We start from the raw sequence: 15,408 nt of genomic DNA, 5'->3' as shown, positions 1-15,408 counted from the left end.
AATATGTAATAATTGTATTTTATCACACGTCATGGGCCTCATCCTTCTTCTGAACACATTAGATCATTTTGGAGGCGTAAATTATGCCCACAGCCCCCTTAATCTGGAGCGCTGACAATAACAGTGCAATTCCATGAGGCCAAAAAGTACACAGTCAGTAAAGGGCTTATGAAGACACAAAGTACAAAGATACGATGGAATAGCTGAATGAATCCCGCCTTTCTCACAACTTTTGAATGAATCCCGACTTTCTCACAACTTCTGAGCTGTCAACAGCAACACCGGACTCATTTCAAGTAAAAAATGAAATTTTGTGAGAACAAGATCGCCAACTATTGGTCTGACAAGCTCCTTTGTGGACAATCACGGTTTCACAGTGTTTGACAAGGGAAGACCACTCTCATGGTGGCAAATCCATGGCACCAGTCTGTTCCTTCACAACTGTACCCTTTTCTGGTTGGCTGGTTGAGGAGATTTGAGACTCGTCTTCACCTAATGAAATTCCTGAAGAGGACTGATTTTCAAAACCTGATGAGCAAATCACACACACAAAAAAAACAACAAATAAATGCAACTGCAAAATTTACCAATCAAGAATAATGTTCACACTGGGCCCAGAGTCTTGACCAAATTCCATATAGAATAGGTGCGAAATGAATGAAGTTCTAAAACATACACCCATTCACGTGCACAGTGAGCAATTAAATGCTCAATAACTGATTCAGCAACACAAGAAAGATGGCTCACAGACCAACTTTTTCAGGATAAAGAAATAAAACCGAAGTTTTTACTTCTGACCAATCATCCTCCATAATGTTCACTTACAGAATGCACGGACTTCGAGACATGGCATCAGATAATAATAAAGTTGAACAACTGACAGAGATGATGGAATAAACAAACTACAGTATGCCCTGTACAAAATGGGCAACGTTTCAGTTCAGAATCAGGGCAGATTTTCGGGCCTGGTGTGAACATATCTACAAGATGATGAAATTTTAATTTCACATCGAAGTACAACTGAAACAGACCATTAAGGAGCAACTAAGTCTACATATCAAGGAAAAAAGCACTGAAATATGCAACACAGTCCCAATAAAGCTATTCAATGGCTAGTGTTATAGATCGTTGCTCTAATCTTAAAATCAAATTTTCTACATTTCATGACCATGACGATCATGAAATACAAACAATTACATTTATTGTATATGTAAATCTTACTCAAGTTTTCTTCATCAAACTGTAAGTCTCCTTTTTCTGAAACAAATGCCCTTTTCATGGAAAGTTGTTTGACGGTTTTCCCAGCATACTTTAAGGCTTTTGCTTCTCCAGAAGAAGACAATTGAGAATCTGTACAAGAAAAAAAACAAAAACGGTAAATGAAAACGGCAGCCCTTGTTATCACTCACTGTCAAGTATAAGACTTGTCAGCTTAATGTAGAAATCTGTGAGATTTGTTTTTCTGTTAGGGTGCAGAGTAATGCTAATAGCTTATTCATCTATTTTTAAATGCTATTTGGCATGTATTCTCTTGCGAATTTCATGTCTTGTTACATATATGGAAGGTTATGACACACAAATGACACCCCTCTAAACTGTTAAGGGGGTTCTATTTGTACGGTATACAAGACAGTGTGGGAACTAAAGTGGGAGAGTTAGACTGTGAGGAATAGACTGTAGTTACTATTTCAAGCCCTGGAGATCAGACCCGGACTGGACACTACACAAGTAAATCAGCCCAGCAGGAAATGCGTACCAACAGTACGGCTTAGCAGGACACATAAAGTCCTATTGTGTCCCTCAAACTATGATCAATGGTATCCGTGCCTGGATTGTGGCCATGCCTGGATTGTGGCCGTGCCTGGATTGTGGCCGTGCCTGGATTGTAGCCATGCCTGGATGATAGCCGTGCCTGGATTGTAGCCATGCATGGATTGTAGCCACGCATGGATTGTAGCCATGCATGGATTGTAGCCATGCCTGGATGATGGCCGTGCCTGGATTGTGGCCGTGCCTGGATTGTAGCCATGCCTGGATGATAGCTGTGCCTGGATTGTGGTCGTTCCTGGATTGTAGCCGTGCCTGGATTGTAGCCGTGCCTGGACTTCACCCGTTCCACGGCCGTGTGGTGAATTTGGTGACCCAAACAGTACAACTGCTAGGAAAGGAGTAGTGGAACACAGCTCTGCATTGAATTTTTTTTTTCCTTCCAGTGTAAAGAAACAGTTTAGATCCAATTGTCAGCATACTGGTTTGTAATGTTTGTAATATGTTGTCTCATGGTGTGGCCACACAATTTCTGTTTGTACAATTGTAATACTTGTAGTATACTGTATACTTTGTTTCCATTCTCTGAGGGTGAATATCAGCTTGCAATTAAAGAAGAAAAAAAAAAAAAGATTTCTTCTTGCATGTGCATGTGCATGATTGTGATTCTGCACATCTATTTTATGACACATACCCAATAGTACATATTCTGCATTTGAAAATCAGTTAGCCACATAAATACTGACACACTCATCTTAAACTAGCCTACACATAAAGTATATGCATGTATGTATGAATGGGGTCTACCCTCATACCACAAGTAGTCATTAGATGTCTGCACATATACTGTGTCTTTTTGCTGCAGGGTAAGTCAATGCCACCAAAGTGCTGTCGCCACTGAAGTATCATGCCGAAGACACCACACATGACACCCCACCAAGCAACATTATACTTACACTGGGCCAACCAGTCCGGTTTCCTTGTTCTATTTAAACCTCTCAGTGCTGAGTGCCAAGTGAGGCAGCAACAAATGTCATTTTTAAAGTTTTTGGTATGACCTAGCCTAGGCTGGATCCTGGGTCGCCTGACTGTGATACATAAAATAAAGTACTGGTGCTGAAATATATTTCCTTTGAGTTCTTCATTCACTGACTTCTAAGGGTGGCTCATTCAGAGGGATTTCCCCAGTAGAAAAGATTAATTTTAAGCAGTGAATCACGGCTTTGTTTCCAAAAAAACTATACAGCACATTTTTACATGTAAACCTAAAATTTTCACACAATAGAGTGCATACATGTAGCTTTATTTTATCAGCAATAACCTGTTAGAAAAGTATTAAGTGCAAGTGTAAATAAGTAAATAAAGCAAGCAAGTCTGGCAAAAACAACAACAACAAACATGTACCTGATGTTTCTTCAAAGAGCAGCAGTGTTCCCACAGCCTCCTGATATTCCCCTACAAACACACACCGGTCCAGCTGCAGAAGAGGGCTATCTGTGTCTGCACCCTAAAACAATAATAAAAACAACACCATTGGCACTCTGTTCTGATTTATGTAAATAATTGACTGGCTTTCAAAGTCACCCACAAGTTTATAAGTTGAGAAAACCATACAGAGACTGATGATGGTAACCACCTCACCTCAAAGGGTCCCTGGCAAATCTCCTACTGTAAATCTGCTGTCCTTGGTCAGAGGCTATTCATCTTATTAGAGCACCCAACATCAGTGATTACATGGTAAAAGACCAGGTTGATTTGATTGGATCTTTTATGGGTAGAGAAAATAGTCTTGTGCAATGGATCCATCCACCTTCCACAAGTAACTGTGAAAGACGAGATTAATGCTAAATCATTTCCATGAGGCTTTTAACTTTTAAATTTATTTCATTTATTTGATTGATGTGTGAGTGAGTGAGTGCTTGGGGTTTAACGTCATACTCAACACTTTTTCAGTCACATGACGACGAAGTAATCCCTAGAGTGCATGTAATATGCCTCCTTGTTGCAAGGATTTCCACCACTCTTTTATCTAGTACAGCTTCACTGAGACGCCTCAACGAAGGCAAGTAAGCCGCCCCGCCCAAGCCATTATACTGATACGGGTCAACCAGTTATTGCACTATTCCCTTCATGCAGAACTCCAAGCGAAGAAGTTACGACTTCCTCTTTTTATGTGACTCGACCCAGGATTGACCCTGGATCTACCGCTCCCGAAGCGGACGCTCTACCAACAGTGCTATCGGGGCCAGTTTGATTGCTGTGTAATGAAATACCCAAGGATAATTGTCAATACTGTGGGTGGAGGAAAGCAGACTGCCTGTGTAAATCACTGATGTACAGCAAAGCACTGACAAACATTCACATGGGAAACTTACAGGTATGCACATGCAATTACTGGCGGAAGGCAAGCAGTGTTCAGCGAACATAATACTTGTCGGCTTATTGTTACCTTGGCCTCCAAAACAATGAGAGCAGGTAAATGTTGGGACTGAATACAAAATCAGTGGCAGTTTGCACATAATTTGCAATACATTTACAATACACCAAGAATGGAGGAACTTAATGTGTTCCCACTTAATGCAAGGCCCAGGCAAAAGTGGGACAAACTGAAATATTTTGTTTCGTGCTATTCCAACAAAAACAGGTTTCAATATCCGGCAGAAATAATCATTCTAAATTTCCATCTTTTAAAATGCTCTGAGCTACTCTGCCCAGATCTATCTGTTAACTTGTAAATATTGTCAAAATATGTTATAAAATGAACAATAATATTAAAAAACTTACCAATATGTTACACTTTGAGGGGTCTGAGGATGTAATCATGTCATGATCAATGACCCCAGATAGCTCGACCAATACTAGAGACTCCTTGAGAACAGAAGAAAAATAAATCAAAAGCATGAAGTTTTGTTGTGATTATGAATCGGATATATTCAAAGCAGTGAAAATGGTGTATAAGATCTCATAACATTTTAGAGCTTTCTTCTCATTTTTGAGATGCAATTCCAGACTGAGAGTACTGGCTGCTTCTGCATGTACACTTTTTCTTGTGTTTGGGATGAGTGGAGGAAGAATTAGTGTTGAACAGTTACAGCCCAGTCTATATAAGCATACATGTATATGCTATCAGATAACAATCCTTTGTCTCACCTTTAGGACGAACGTCGTTTGGTCGAGACTGGAATATAGGGCCTCTTATTGACATAAGTTCATGGGAGTTCTGCGTGGGGGCACTCATGTATGCGCCCAAAGTTGGGGTTAGAACCCTGGTGTGCATGAGCGTTGGGTGAATGATGCGTTTCTCTAACCCCAACTTCCAGTATAAGCGCAACCGCCCCAGCTCTGAACTCCTGCGAACTTGTGCCCCCCCCCCCATAGGCCCTATATTTCTGTCCAGTTATGTAAAGTTAGGGTTTACATCCCAGGCATTCACGCTATAAACCTTGTTATACATATTAGGTATAAGTAGAGTTTGGACGATTCTGTCACCTATGGATCGGGCATGTATGTCATAACCTAAGAGTGGTTTCAGATTAAATCGCAGAAACAGGTCAGATCGAACTGACGTTGTTGTTGTTGCAGCAGCACGTTATAGCTGTCTATATAATTCTATTCTGAATGATACTAGCGATGCTTTTTGAGAGAACTATACTATAATTTGGAATGTGTTTGAGAGTGGTTACCTGGCTGAAAGGTAGCCTATTACATAACCAGCGACAACGAAGAAAAAGACCACGTCGTGCGGTACAGGTAGAGCAACACAAAACAGTCGTTGTTGTTGTTGTTGTAGGGGTGTCAAATTTGACTACAACAAACTCTTCAATGCAGTGTGCCCTTACCAAAATATGTCATGTGCAGATGCATATACGTCTTGCTTGCACGCCCAAATCTGCCACATAACTGTCTAATTAAATACCTACCTCTTCTTCCCACTCGTCGTCGTCTTTACCACCCGCCATGCTGTTTACATTAAGGTCAAGGTCATGGTACCAAGTCTGAAAGTCAAGGTCATCATTTACACCCGATCTGTAAGTGATGCTTGAAATAATGCTTGCAAACTGTTTGATTCAAATTTTGTACATTGTTTTCATACCTATCCTTTCCCACCCATTAGATCAGTCAGATGGCTTTAAAAACATATTACTTATATCTTTCTTTGGTCTAAACCTGGAGGTAGAAATTTTTCTACCTCCATCCATGGTTTAAAGCTGTTCTCACTGGCCATTTCTCTTGCTGTATAGTCCGTTCTCCTTTATCCTCTCTCCTGTATTCAGTTCTCTGCAAAATCAGTCGTACTCACTATTACGTAATACGTAAACAGACACATAACACCACAAGCCCTAGACATTGGAATGTTGGACTTCCATATAATGGTACGGAAAATCTGGGGAATAATATAATTGTTATATTACTCCGAGGGGAAAATGCAGGTAGAGAACTGCAGTACGTGTATTGTTAATCCATAAAGTTAATTGTACACATTTTAGTGTAGTATTACTTTAATGAATGAACTTTATTTTATCTGTATATCTCTTGTAGTATATGACCTCACGACAGAACTGGATGTTAGGAAATTCTTTTAATAAAAAAAATATGTGTACCGGTAGTCTATTCGCGGAGACCGTGGTGCAGGCCATGTTACAGCGTGGGGTGTGTTCTAAACCGCATGTTTGTGAAGCTACTGTAAAACAAATTGCACTCCTCGCCCATTGTCCAGCATGGCACTTGCTTGGAATACTTATCACGTCACCTGAGGCACTGAGTTCTTGGTGTCGAAACCATTTAGCTTACGTGGTTTAGAAAAAAATATTCTAAACGCACTTTCTTTGCAATGATATTGATTTTTTTTTTTTTTTTTTTTTTTGATTGGTGTTTTACGCCATGCTCAAGAATATTTCACTTATACGACGGCAGCCAGCATTATGGTGGGTGGAAACCGGGCAGAGCCCGGGGGAAACCCACGACCATCCGCAGGTTGCCGACGGACCTTCCCACGTACGGCGCAATGATATTGAAGTCTAACATATCAGTGTGTACAGCTTGTGGGGTTACGTGCCACTGAAGTAAGGCAATTAATTTTGGTAGCTAGTATGACTGATTTTAGAGATAGCTGAAAATAGGCGACAAGTTGAAAGAAGCAGACTATAGGAATTTTCAAGTTAGCTCAGACGCTCCTTGTAATTCAACCCTTGCCAATGCATGTACATGGGTAAAACAGCACAGTAAAATGATTGCGCTATGTAATATATATCTCTGTTAATCAACTAGCACAATGCATATGTAACTGATTTCTTTCCATAATCAGGAGCATATATATCATATAGGTTATATACGCTTTAGCTTTGTCCTCTTTATTGGTTTTGGCCTTTGTGCATGTATCTGCTCATGCAGGCTTCCTCTCCGGCTGAACGTGGGAAGATCTGTCAGCAACGTGCGGATGGTCGTGGGTTTTCCCTTGGCTCTGCCCGGTTTCCTCCCACCATAATGCTGGCCGCCGTCGTATAAGTGAAATATTCTTGAGTACGGCGTAAAACACCAGTCAAATAAATAAATAAAATAAATATGTATGTATTTCTTCAAATCTGCCTGTTCCACTGCTCGGTGTCCACAAGGGCAGAAATAATGGCTCTCTCTTAGGTGATATAGTGAAGAAAAGTAAGAAATTTATGAATAACCACAAAATCTAATGGAATGTGATTAGGCATGCGCATATCATTTAACATACACGTTTAAATCAAGCTCTATATCTAGCTGTGCCATCGATCATGTAGGCACTATAACTATAGGCATGACTATATACAGAGTATTTTCCAGCATTTTCTCCACTTCTGTCGAGTACTAATTATTTATTTATTTGATTGGTGTTTTACGCCGTGCTCAAAAATATTTCGCTCATATGATGGCGGCCAGCATTATGGTGGGAGGAAACCGGGTGGAGTCCGGGGGAAACGCACCTGTCGAGTACTAGTAATGATAAATAAAATTACAGCCGAAGCTAATAAAACTACTTCTTTCTCAAATATGTCTTGGTATGTAATACATAAGCCCACAGCGCACTACAATGTGTTACTGATGGATATGAATTAAAATGAAATAGGTTAGTCATTTCGAGATTATATATTCAACTATTATTTCCGATCTGATGTTTATTGTTCAGCTTTAGGGGACCGACGGGTTGAATTCTAGAGACATGCGCAAATATTGCCCACCAGTTGAGGTAATTATAAGATTTTGGCACTGCAGCGCTATACTGAGGTATGATGAGAGAGGCATGAGGCAAAAACAGCCATTACAGCTAAAGGATATGAGATTTATGTATTTTGTTGTTTAAAAAGGAGTCGTCATTTATACGGTGCCGGTTTAAAATTTACGCATTTTAGCTGATTTGCGACTGAACATATTCGTTTCAGTTCCTTCTCCTCTCAGAGTTTAACTGGTTGGCCGCCTAGTCCATGAAGCATGGAGATAAAAGGAAATGGTCTGCATCATCAGAAGAGTGTCCCCCAAATAACAACTTGGGTCAGTGGTTAGATGCGTTTGATTTTTTTTTTTTTTTTTTTTTGATTGGTGTTTTACGCCATACTCAAGAATATTTCACTTATACGACGGCGGCCAGCATTATGGTGGGTGGAAACAGGGCAGAGCCCGGGGGAAACCCACGACCATCCGCAGGTTGCTGACAGGCCTTCCCACTTACGGCCGGAGAGGAAGCCAGCATGAGCTGGACTTGAACTCACAGCGACCACATTGGTGAGAGACTCCTGGGTCATTACGCTGTGCTAGCATTCTAACCAATAGATGCGTTTGCAGCAGGTGAATACAGCACTACAATCGTACCTCAGTTTAGTAAGAATTATGCTTAATTTTCCAGCTGCTTCTTATAAATTGCTTTATATGGAAGTTGTTCTTTTTCATATTGATAAATCTTCCGACATGCAATTATAACTTGTAGTTCAAGACTAGTCTATTCCCGTTTGTACTACAAGAATGCAGGGATTTCTAATTGTTTTATCTCATCTGAAACACAATGTACCGGTATACTCCACTGTTTCGTAATTTAAATAAATGGTGTGATGTATCATAAATAAGGGTTGTCAAGAGATTCAGCGCACATATGCATGTACAGAACTAGACTTTACCATGATTCAATCAGACATGCATAAGATTTACTAATTCCCTTTCATTTTGTAGAGTTTCCAACAAATTTCAAGACACAGAGAATTTCCTGCTTTCGTTTTCGGATTACGCAGCAGTGTATATACACTATGATTTTGCCCTCAAAACCATATAGTTGCATACTGAACAACAATTAAGCCAATGTGCTAAACAGTACCAAATGTGTTCAGCCGTTATACACTTGTCAGTTTATTTTCTCCTTGAATGACAAATGTAATGATAACCCTGTACTTGTATACGGAATTGTCTTTTGCCAGGTTCTATAGTGAAGACAGAAGACATGACAGTTTCCTCAATCAAAGCATGCCGATTTAAACTGTGCCATACAAGAAAGTGTGTTCAGCATTACTTGGTTATTTATTTATTTATTTTATTTTTTTTTTTTTGGTGATCAGTGTTTTACGCCGTTCTCAAGAATATTTCACTCATACGACAGCATCCAGCATCATGGTGGGAGGAAACCGGGCAGGACCCGGGGAAACCCACGACCATCAGCAGGTTGCTGCAGACGTTCCCACGTACGGCCGGAGAGGAAGCCAGCATAAGCTGGACTTGAAATCACAGCGACTGCATTGCAGCATTACTTGGTCTTGTTTGTGAAGAGATCGCTCTGTAAGTGCAAGGCCATCCTCTAAGATTTGAATGCATTGGCGTAAGTTAACACCTGCGTGCATTACGTTTCCAGTGTTATATGGCATTAAAATTTAAAATGGATGTGCTAACCTTATATTGAGAATGTTAGATTACAGCTTTGAAACACGTTAGCAGTAATATCCTCTCCATAGAGACGCGGCTCGGGAGGTGTACGACTGGCAATTGCTTGTACACGAGCTACGGATTCAAGTCCCAGCAGGACACGGTACTCCACAGTCTTCTGGGCCTCTGTGGCTCAGTCGGTTAGCGCGCTAGCGCAGCGTAATGACCTAGGAGTCTCTCACCAATGCGGTCGCTCTGAGTTAAAGTCCAGCTCATGCTGGCTTCCTCTCCGGCCGTACGTGGGAAGGTCTGCCAGCAACCTGCGGATGATCGTGGGTTTCTCCCCAGCTCTGCCCGGTTTCCTCCCACCATAATGCTGGCCGCCGTCGTCTAAGTGAAATATTCTTGAGTACGGCGTAAAACACCAATCACCAGTCTTCCGCTTCCATTGCCTTGGTAAAAAGTATGTGGGGTAGGTGGTGCACGCAACATTGGCTGTTTGCGCAGGTCATTTGTCTTCTACCACTCCACACGTCAGTATACACGTAGGAAAGTTCGTAGGTAAGTTAGCAAAGGTTAATGGTTTAACTGGGCACTCCGGTTTCCTGTACCCAATGAACTGACTGGCATTGTATAAATAGAAAATTCTTGAGAATGACATTCGCAAAGACCAACGAATCAATCATACTAACACAGAGCTAGTATCAATATCCAGATGTTAAATGTTGGAGGTCATGTTGACTTCATCGGACCAGGGAGTTGATTTCCAGGTCACGAGGCAGATCCTTCGATGAATAGGCCTGCTGGGTGATTGCAGTTCAGCTAGATAAAAATTATACATGTAACATGCAGTCCTTTAATAAGAGTGAGTGAGTGAGTGAGTGCTTGGGGTTTAACGTCGTACTTAACAATTTTTCAGTCATATGATGACAAAGGAATCCTTAGAATGTATGTAATGTGCCTCCATGTTGCAGGACAGATTTCCACCGCTCTTTTATCCAGTTCCTTGCCTTACCGAAGACAACTAATCTGCCCCGCCCGAGCCATTATACTGATACGGGTCAACCAGTAGTTGCACTATCCCCTTCATGATGAATGCCAAGTGAGGTAGCTACAACTTTCTCTTTTAAAGTCTTAGGTGTGACTCGACCCGGAATTGACCCTGGATCTACCGCTCCGAAGTAGCACCAACTGTGCTAGCGGGGCTAGTACCTTTAATAAGAAACAAACACAAATCCTATGTGTCATATATCAGTGGATTTTATTTATTCTAAAATTGCGTCTATAATAAATGTCACAGAGACAACGGCTCTCATGTACGTGATCACAGGCTTTCATTTGAGATAATTCCAACATAACATATCTGCATAGCAAACGAATGCAGCTTTCAAAAATTGCCCCCAAATCATAAACCTGACATTGGCAGTTATCTGCCTACTGTTTATCCATGTACTGCTAAGAAAGATATATATGAAAGAGAACAAAGCAAATGGATTTTTTGTTTTATATATATATATATATAAAAAACTGCATTGGTCGTCGAAAAGGTGTTGTGCTTTCACCTCACCCTTATCCAGAACATTCCCACACTATATACATGCATGTAGTTCAAGCATTTGCAGTATAAAAATGGAGTTATTTATGCATGATTTATAGGACAGATTATCATAAAAAACAAGAGGTATGAATTTACACAATTCGCAATAAAATGATAGTCTTGGTTTTATGAAATGATCATATTTACATAAAGGGGAAAACCTAATTTAGGTATGTTAAATGCAGAAAGCATAAATTAATTAATGAAGAACGTGACAGTTTCCAGCAGGCTTCAGAACGAAGCTACAAAGGTTTATAACTGTATTTATATGCTGTCCCAGTACATTATGATAACTGGTTTTATATGTAACCAAAATGACACGACGTAAGACTTCTATGTAAGTCTTATATCTGAATCAGGAAGTGAATGTAAGCTGTAAAAACATAGGAAACAGGAAAGACCAACTGAAAAATTTGACATATATAAGAAACCTTAGCAATATAAGTTTATACCTGAATACAAATAAAGCATATATTTTTGAAAATTTGACACTACACGTATTTGTTATCATATCACACAACATTTAATGCCATACACATGTCCTAGCACTAGATAACAGCATGACAATTATGTAGAGTGGATATTGAAAGTGTGAACGGATCTGTGCAATATGGAACAGTGTGAAATTATGTGAAGTAAGCAAAACAGTTTATATAGAAATTACAACATAATACAAACAACATCAAATGAGAAGAGAAGGTGAAAAAGCGACATCAGAGAATTTTAGAGAATTGGACCTGATTATTAAGATCTGCCAAATGATATCAAACAGCAACAGTTGAGCATAGGATCTGATCATCATTTGCAGACAAATGATATCAGACAGTAACGGATGACCATCGGATGTCATCTTCATTGTCAGACAAATGATATCAGACTGCAATGGTTGGGACATGAGATCTGATCATCAACCAGACATTACCAGATAAAGAAATTTTGACAGAACTGATTTAGACAGAAGTTTAAAATAATGATCTGATTATACAAAAAGAAGCAAGTGATATCACATAAAGGATATTAATGTAATGATATCAAAAATGTCAGCAAATTAACAGGTGACAACAGGAGAGCAATATGTAAGTAATGCTACACAGATTACAGACATCTGGCAGCATAAAGAATACAACTAACTCAAGTTAACACCAATTTCAAATGTTGTTTTAGAGGCAGAGTAAATCTTTTCCAATGTAGAAGGAGCGTATAAAAATAAAAATTAAACTTAAAAATCATCAAATTTGTGGGAAATGTGAACTGTGCCCACATTTTTTTTTTGTTGAACATATATTTATATATGTTGAATATATATTTATATCGGAAAACTTTGAAAGACAGGAAAATCCTACAAATATCAAGATCTGACAAAATAAAAAGGTGGATTTTCAGTCTTTTTACTTTAATTCCATTTTAACCAACTCAAGTCAAACACTGTGCAAAGGTCAGATTTGAACTCCTGAGGATCCCGTTGTAGTACTTTGAACATCTCTAGGGTGTAGTTAAACACAATCCAAATTGAACAAACACAGAACAAACTAAACCACATGCCTATATAACAATAATGAATGTGTGCACAGTCAGAAAATGTAAAGCACAAGTCTAGTTATCTCCATCAGAAGGTAAAGGTGTTTTCAGATGAATTCTATTAATGCAATATTGTCTTGAACTTACAATTAAGATTACCAGCTTGAAGATAAAATTGATGTCGGGCCTGGTACACAATGTCCATGTATTATACATGCATGACATTACATGTTACAAGCTTATAACACAATAAGCATCCCGTTACATTAATATGGTTTTAACAAACCAGCTACATGTGACATTTGAATTTCACTCTTATGTGAAGCTTGTTAATATACAAGGAACAAAGAATGTGCTCTTTACATCCTTAAGGATACATTGTATCCTTAGCTGTGATTTTTGGAATTTATCTTAAGGATACATTGTATCCTTATCTTAAATTCCAAAGATCACAGCTAAGGTTCAAAAATCACAGCTAAGGTTCAATGCTGAAAAGCTGAAAAACAAGGCTTCACTACCAAGAGTAAAAGAATCCGATCAGAAACACTGCCATTTTATAAGCCAAAGACAACTTTCGAACAAAATGAAATCTTTCCACAGCATTCACATCCATAAGAAGATGTTTTTCAGTGAGTTTCACCGACCTATCTCATGTTATCAAGCATTATCAAAGACCTTCATGTTTAGATTATTGGATCTGCTGTAGATTTATTTACCTATTGCAGAATGTAGTTCTGCAAGATTATTTATCAGACCATTATGGAACTTAATGCAATTTGATATTTAGCACTAAAAATAAAGTAGTTTCAAGGATTTCCGATCTCTTAAAAACTTTCCAACAAAGTTCAAGAATTTTTAAAAATTTTAAGAGCCATGGAAACCATGTTTGACCCATCAAATGGTATCATGAAACATATACGTCTTCAGTTTCAATCTAACAGCAGCCTCTTTGATTCCATTTATGATCCCTTATGTCAGTTTGAGTTTGAAAGTTGCCAGGGATAATATGGCATCATAACAACCATTGCTCTAACTCTAAAGAACATCAATCATCAGTATACAATCAGAGTAAAAAAAACAAATACACACACTTTTTAAAAAAATGGTAGGAAATTATAAACACATTATCACAAGCAAAAGGTACTCTGTTAAGCTGAGCTTTCATGGATATGTGACTGATTGCCCACCGATCTGCCCAAAACAAGGTCAAAACAAGGCCTCCAATATGAGATATATGTACACATCGCCGAAAGATTCTGGACTGAAGATATTTTTATATCCTCACTGATGATAAGAACACAGGATTTTGGTTGAATGGTTGGACAGGCTATTCTATCCACCTCAAGCTTTCTGGGTAGACTGTTGAGCAGGATTATCTGGTTTCTAACTGGACAAGGTACACCTTCTCATTACATCAAGGTTGTTGTTGTGCTCATCTGTGCACACTTTCAGTGAAGAAAACCTTCACTTAGAAAATTTGGTTATGTATTTACTCAATCTATCATAATACAATAATTAAGCTTATAATTAACAACTTTCCCTGCTTTATGTCCATTTCTGCATCATCATTCTCCAAGTCCAACATTCTCCATCAACATTTATACATGTACAAGATGTATCATCCATAATAGATTGGCCAGATTTAAATGTCTACCAGGAACAGCTTTGAGATGAGGCAGAGGTGTATTTACCTCAATTAACAGATGAAGCACCCTGATTGGTTACATTTTCACCAATCTAGTATCAGATACTACTAGGCTGTGGCCAGTTTTATAAAAATCTTTATTCCAGGCAGATGGGTGGCATTCAAACCATCAAGGCAAGCGGACAGTAAAAACATATTTAATGACTCTTCTGTGTAAAATCCACCGGGATAAGATGAAGCACTGTTAACAAATGTACAAGAAAATATGCATCAAAAAAGCATACATTGCATCTATCACAAATCAACACCTCATAAACATGATAAAAGCCATGGATACAATCACCGGAATACTCCTGCCTGTCACTGGGCATATATATATATATATATAGATAGATATATTTAATATAGCCAACTTTTAAAAGGTAGGTGCATGTACAAAAATTTCAGGCAGCACATTAAGACCCCTATTACATTTTTACAAGAGAACAACATCTGTACAGAGAAAGTATTCTACACTGATGACCAGTGCAGGAGAGCAAATTCGCAAAAGAAGTCAACACAGGGTTTCGTGTCATCTTACACTCAGGCTCCCCATTAAATAAATGGCACACTGCACCAGAGATATGATGTGAACATTTTCACTGAATGACAAACAGATGAGGGAATAACTGACCGAAAAACAGAAACAATTTAGTACAAATTGCACAAAATTAAGACAAAAGAAATTTTGACTGCCAAAAGGTTCCAAAATTAGGCAAAAGTATCCACCATTGGCAGATCCTGTTTCTGAAAAATGACACAAGTATGCCACTGTAAAATGTCAACTGTTACTAAATGTTAATAAATGTGTAGTCAACTATAACATGAGTTTCACCACTACACACACCCAACAACTTAGTTTTCAGTATTGCGAGCAAGATGAACTTGTTCATATTTTTCTTGAATTGTCTAGGATGAAGTAATAGGCCAGATATTTTAGGGATTGGTTTGAATGCCCAAACCAAGTAAG

At 38.9% G+C, this 15,408-nt stretch overlaps 1 protein-coding gene across 1 annotated transcript; it reads right to left on the bottom strand.

Moving 5' to 3' along the window:
• Nucleotides 1-400: 400 nt before the first annotated feature.
• On the bottom strand, nt 401-5,726 carry LOC135479701 (general transcription factor 3C polypeptide 6-like). Its single transcript, XM_064759605.1, has 5 exons — nt 5,688-5,726; nt 4,552-4,635; nt 3,172-3,274; nt 1,222-1,350; nt 401-528 (listed from the first exon to the last, which is right to left on the bottom strand). The coding sequence occupies exons 1-5, from the start codon at nt 5,724-5,726 to the stop codon at nt 401-403; spliced, it is 483 nt and encodes a 160-aa protein (XP_064615675.1).
• Between the last annotated feature and the right edge of the window lie 9,682 nt (nt 5,727-15,408).

Source organism: Liolophura sinensis, chromosome 12, assembly GCF_032854445.1.
Source record: "Liolophura sinensis isolate JHLJ2023 chromosome 12, CUHK_Ljap_v2, whole genome shotgun sequence".
In the NCBI taxonomy this organism is placed as follows: Eukaryota; Metazoa; Mollusca; class Polyplacophora; order Chitonida; family Chitonidae; genus Liolophura; species Liolophura sinensis.
The sequence above is the reverse complement of the archived record's forward strand: the minus strand, read 5'-3'. Positions and strand labels throughout refer to the sequence as shown.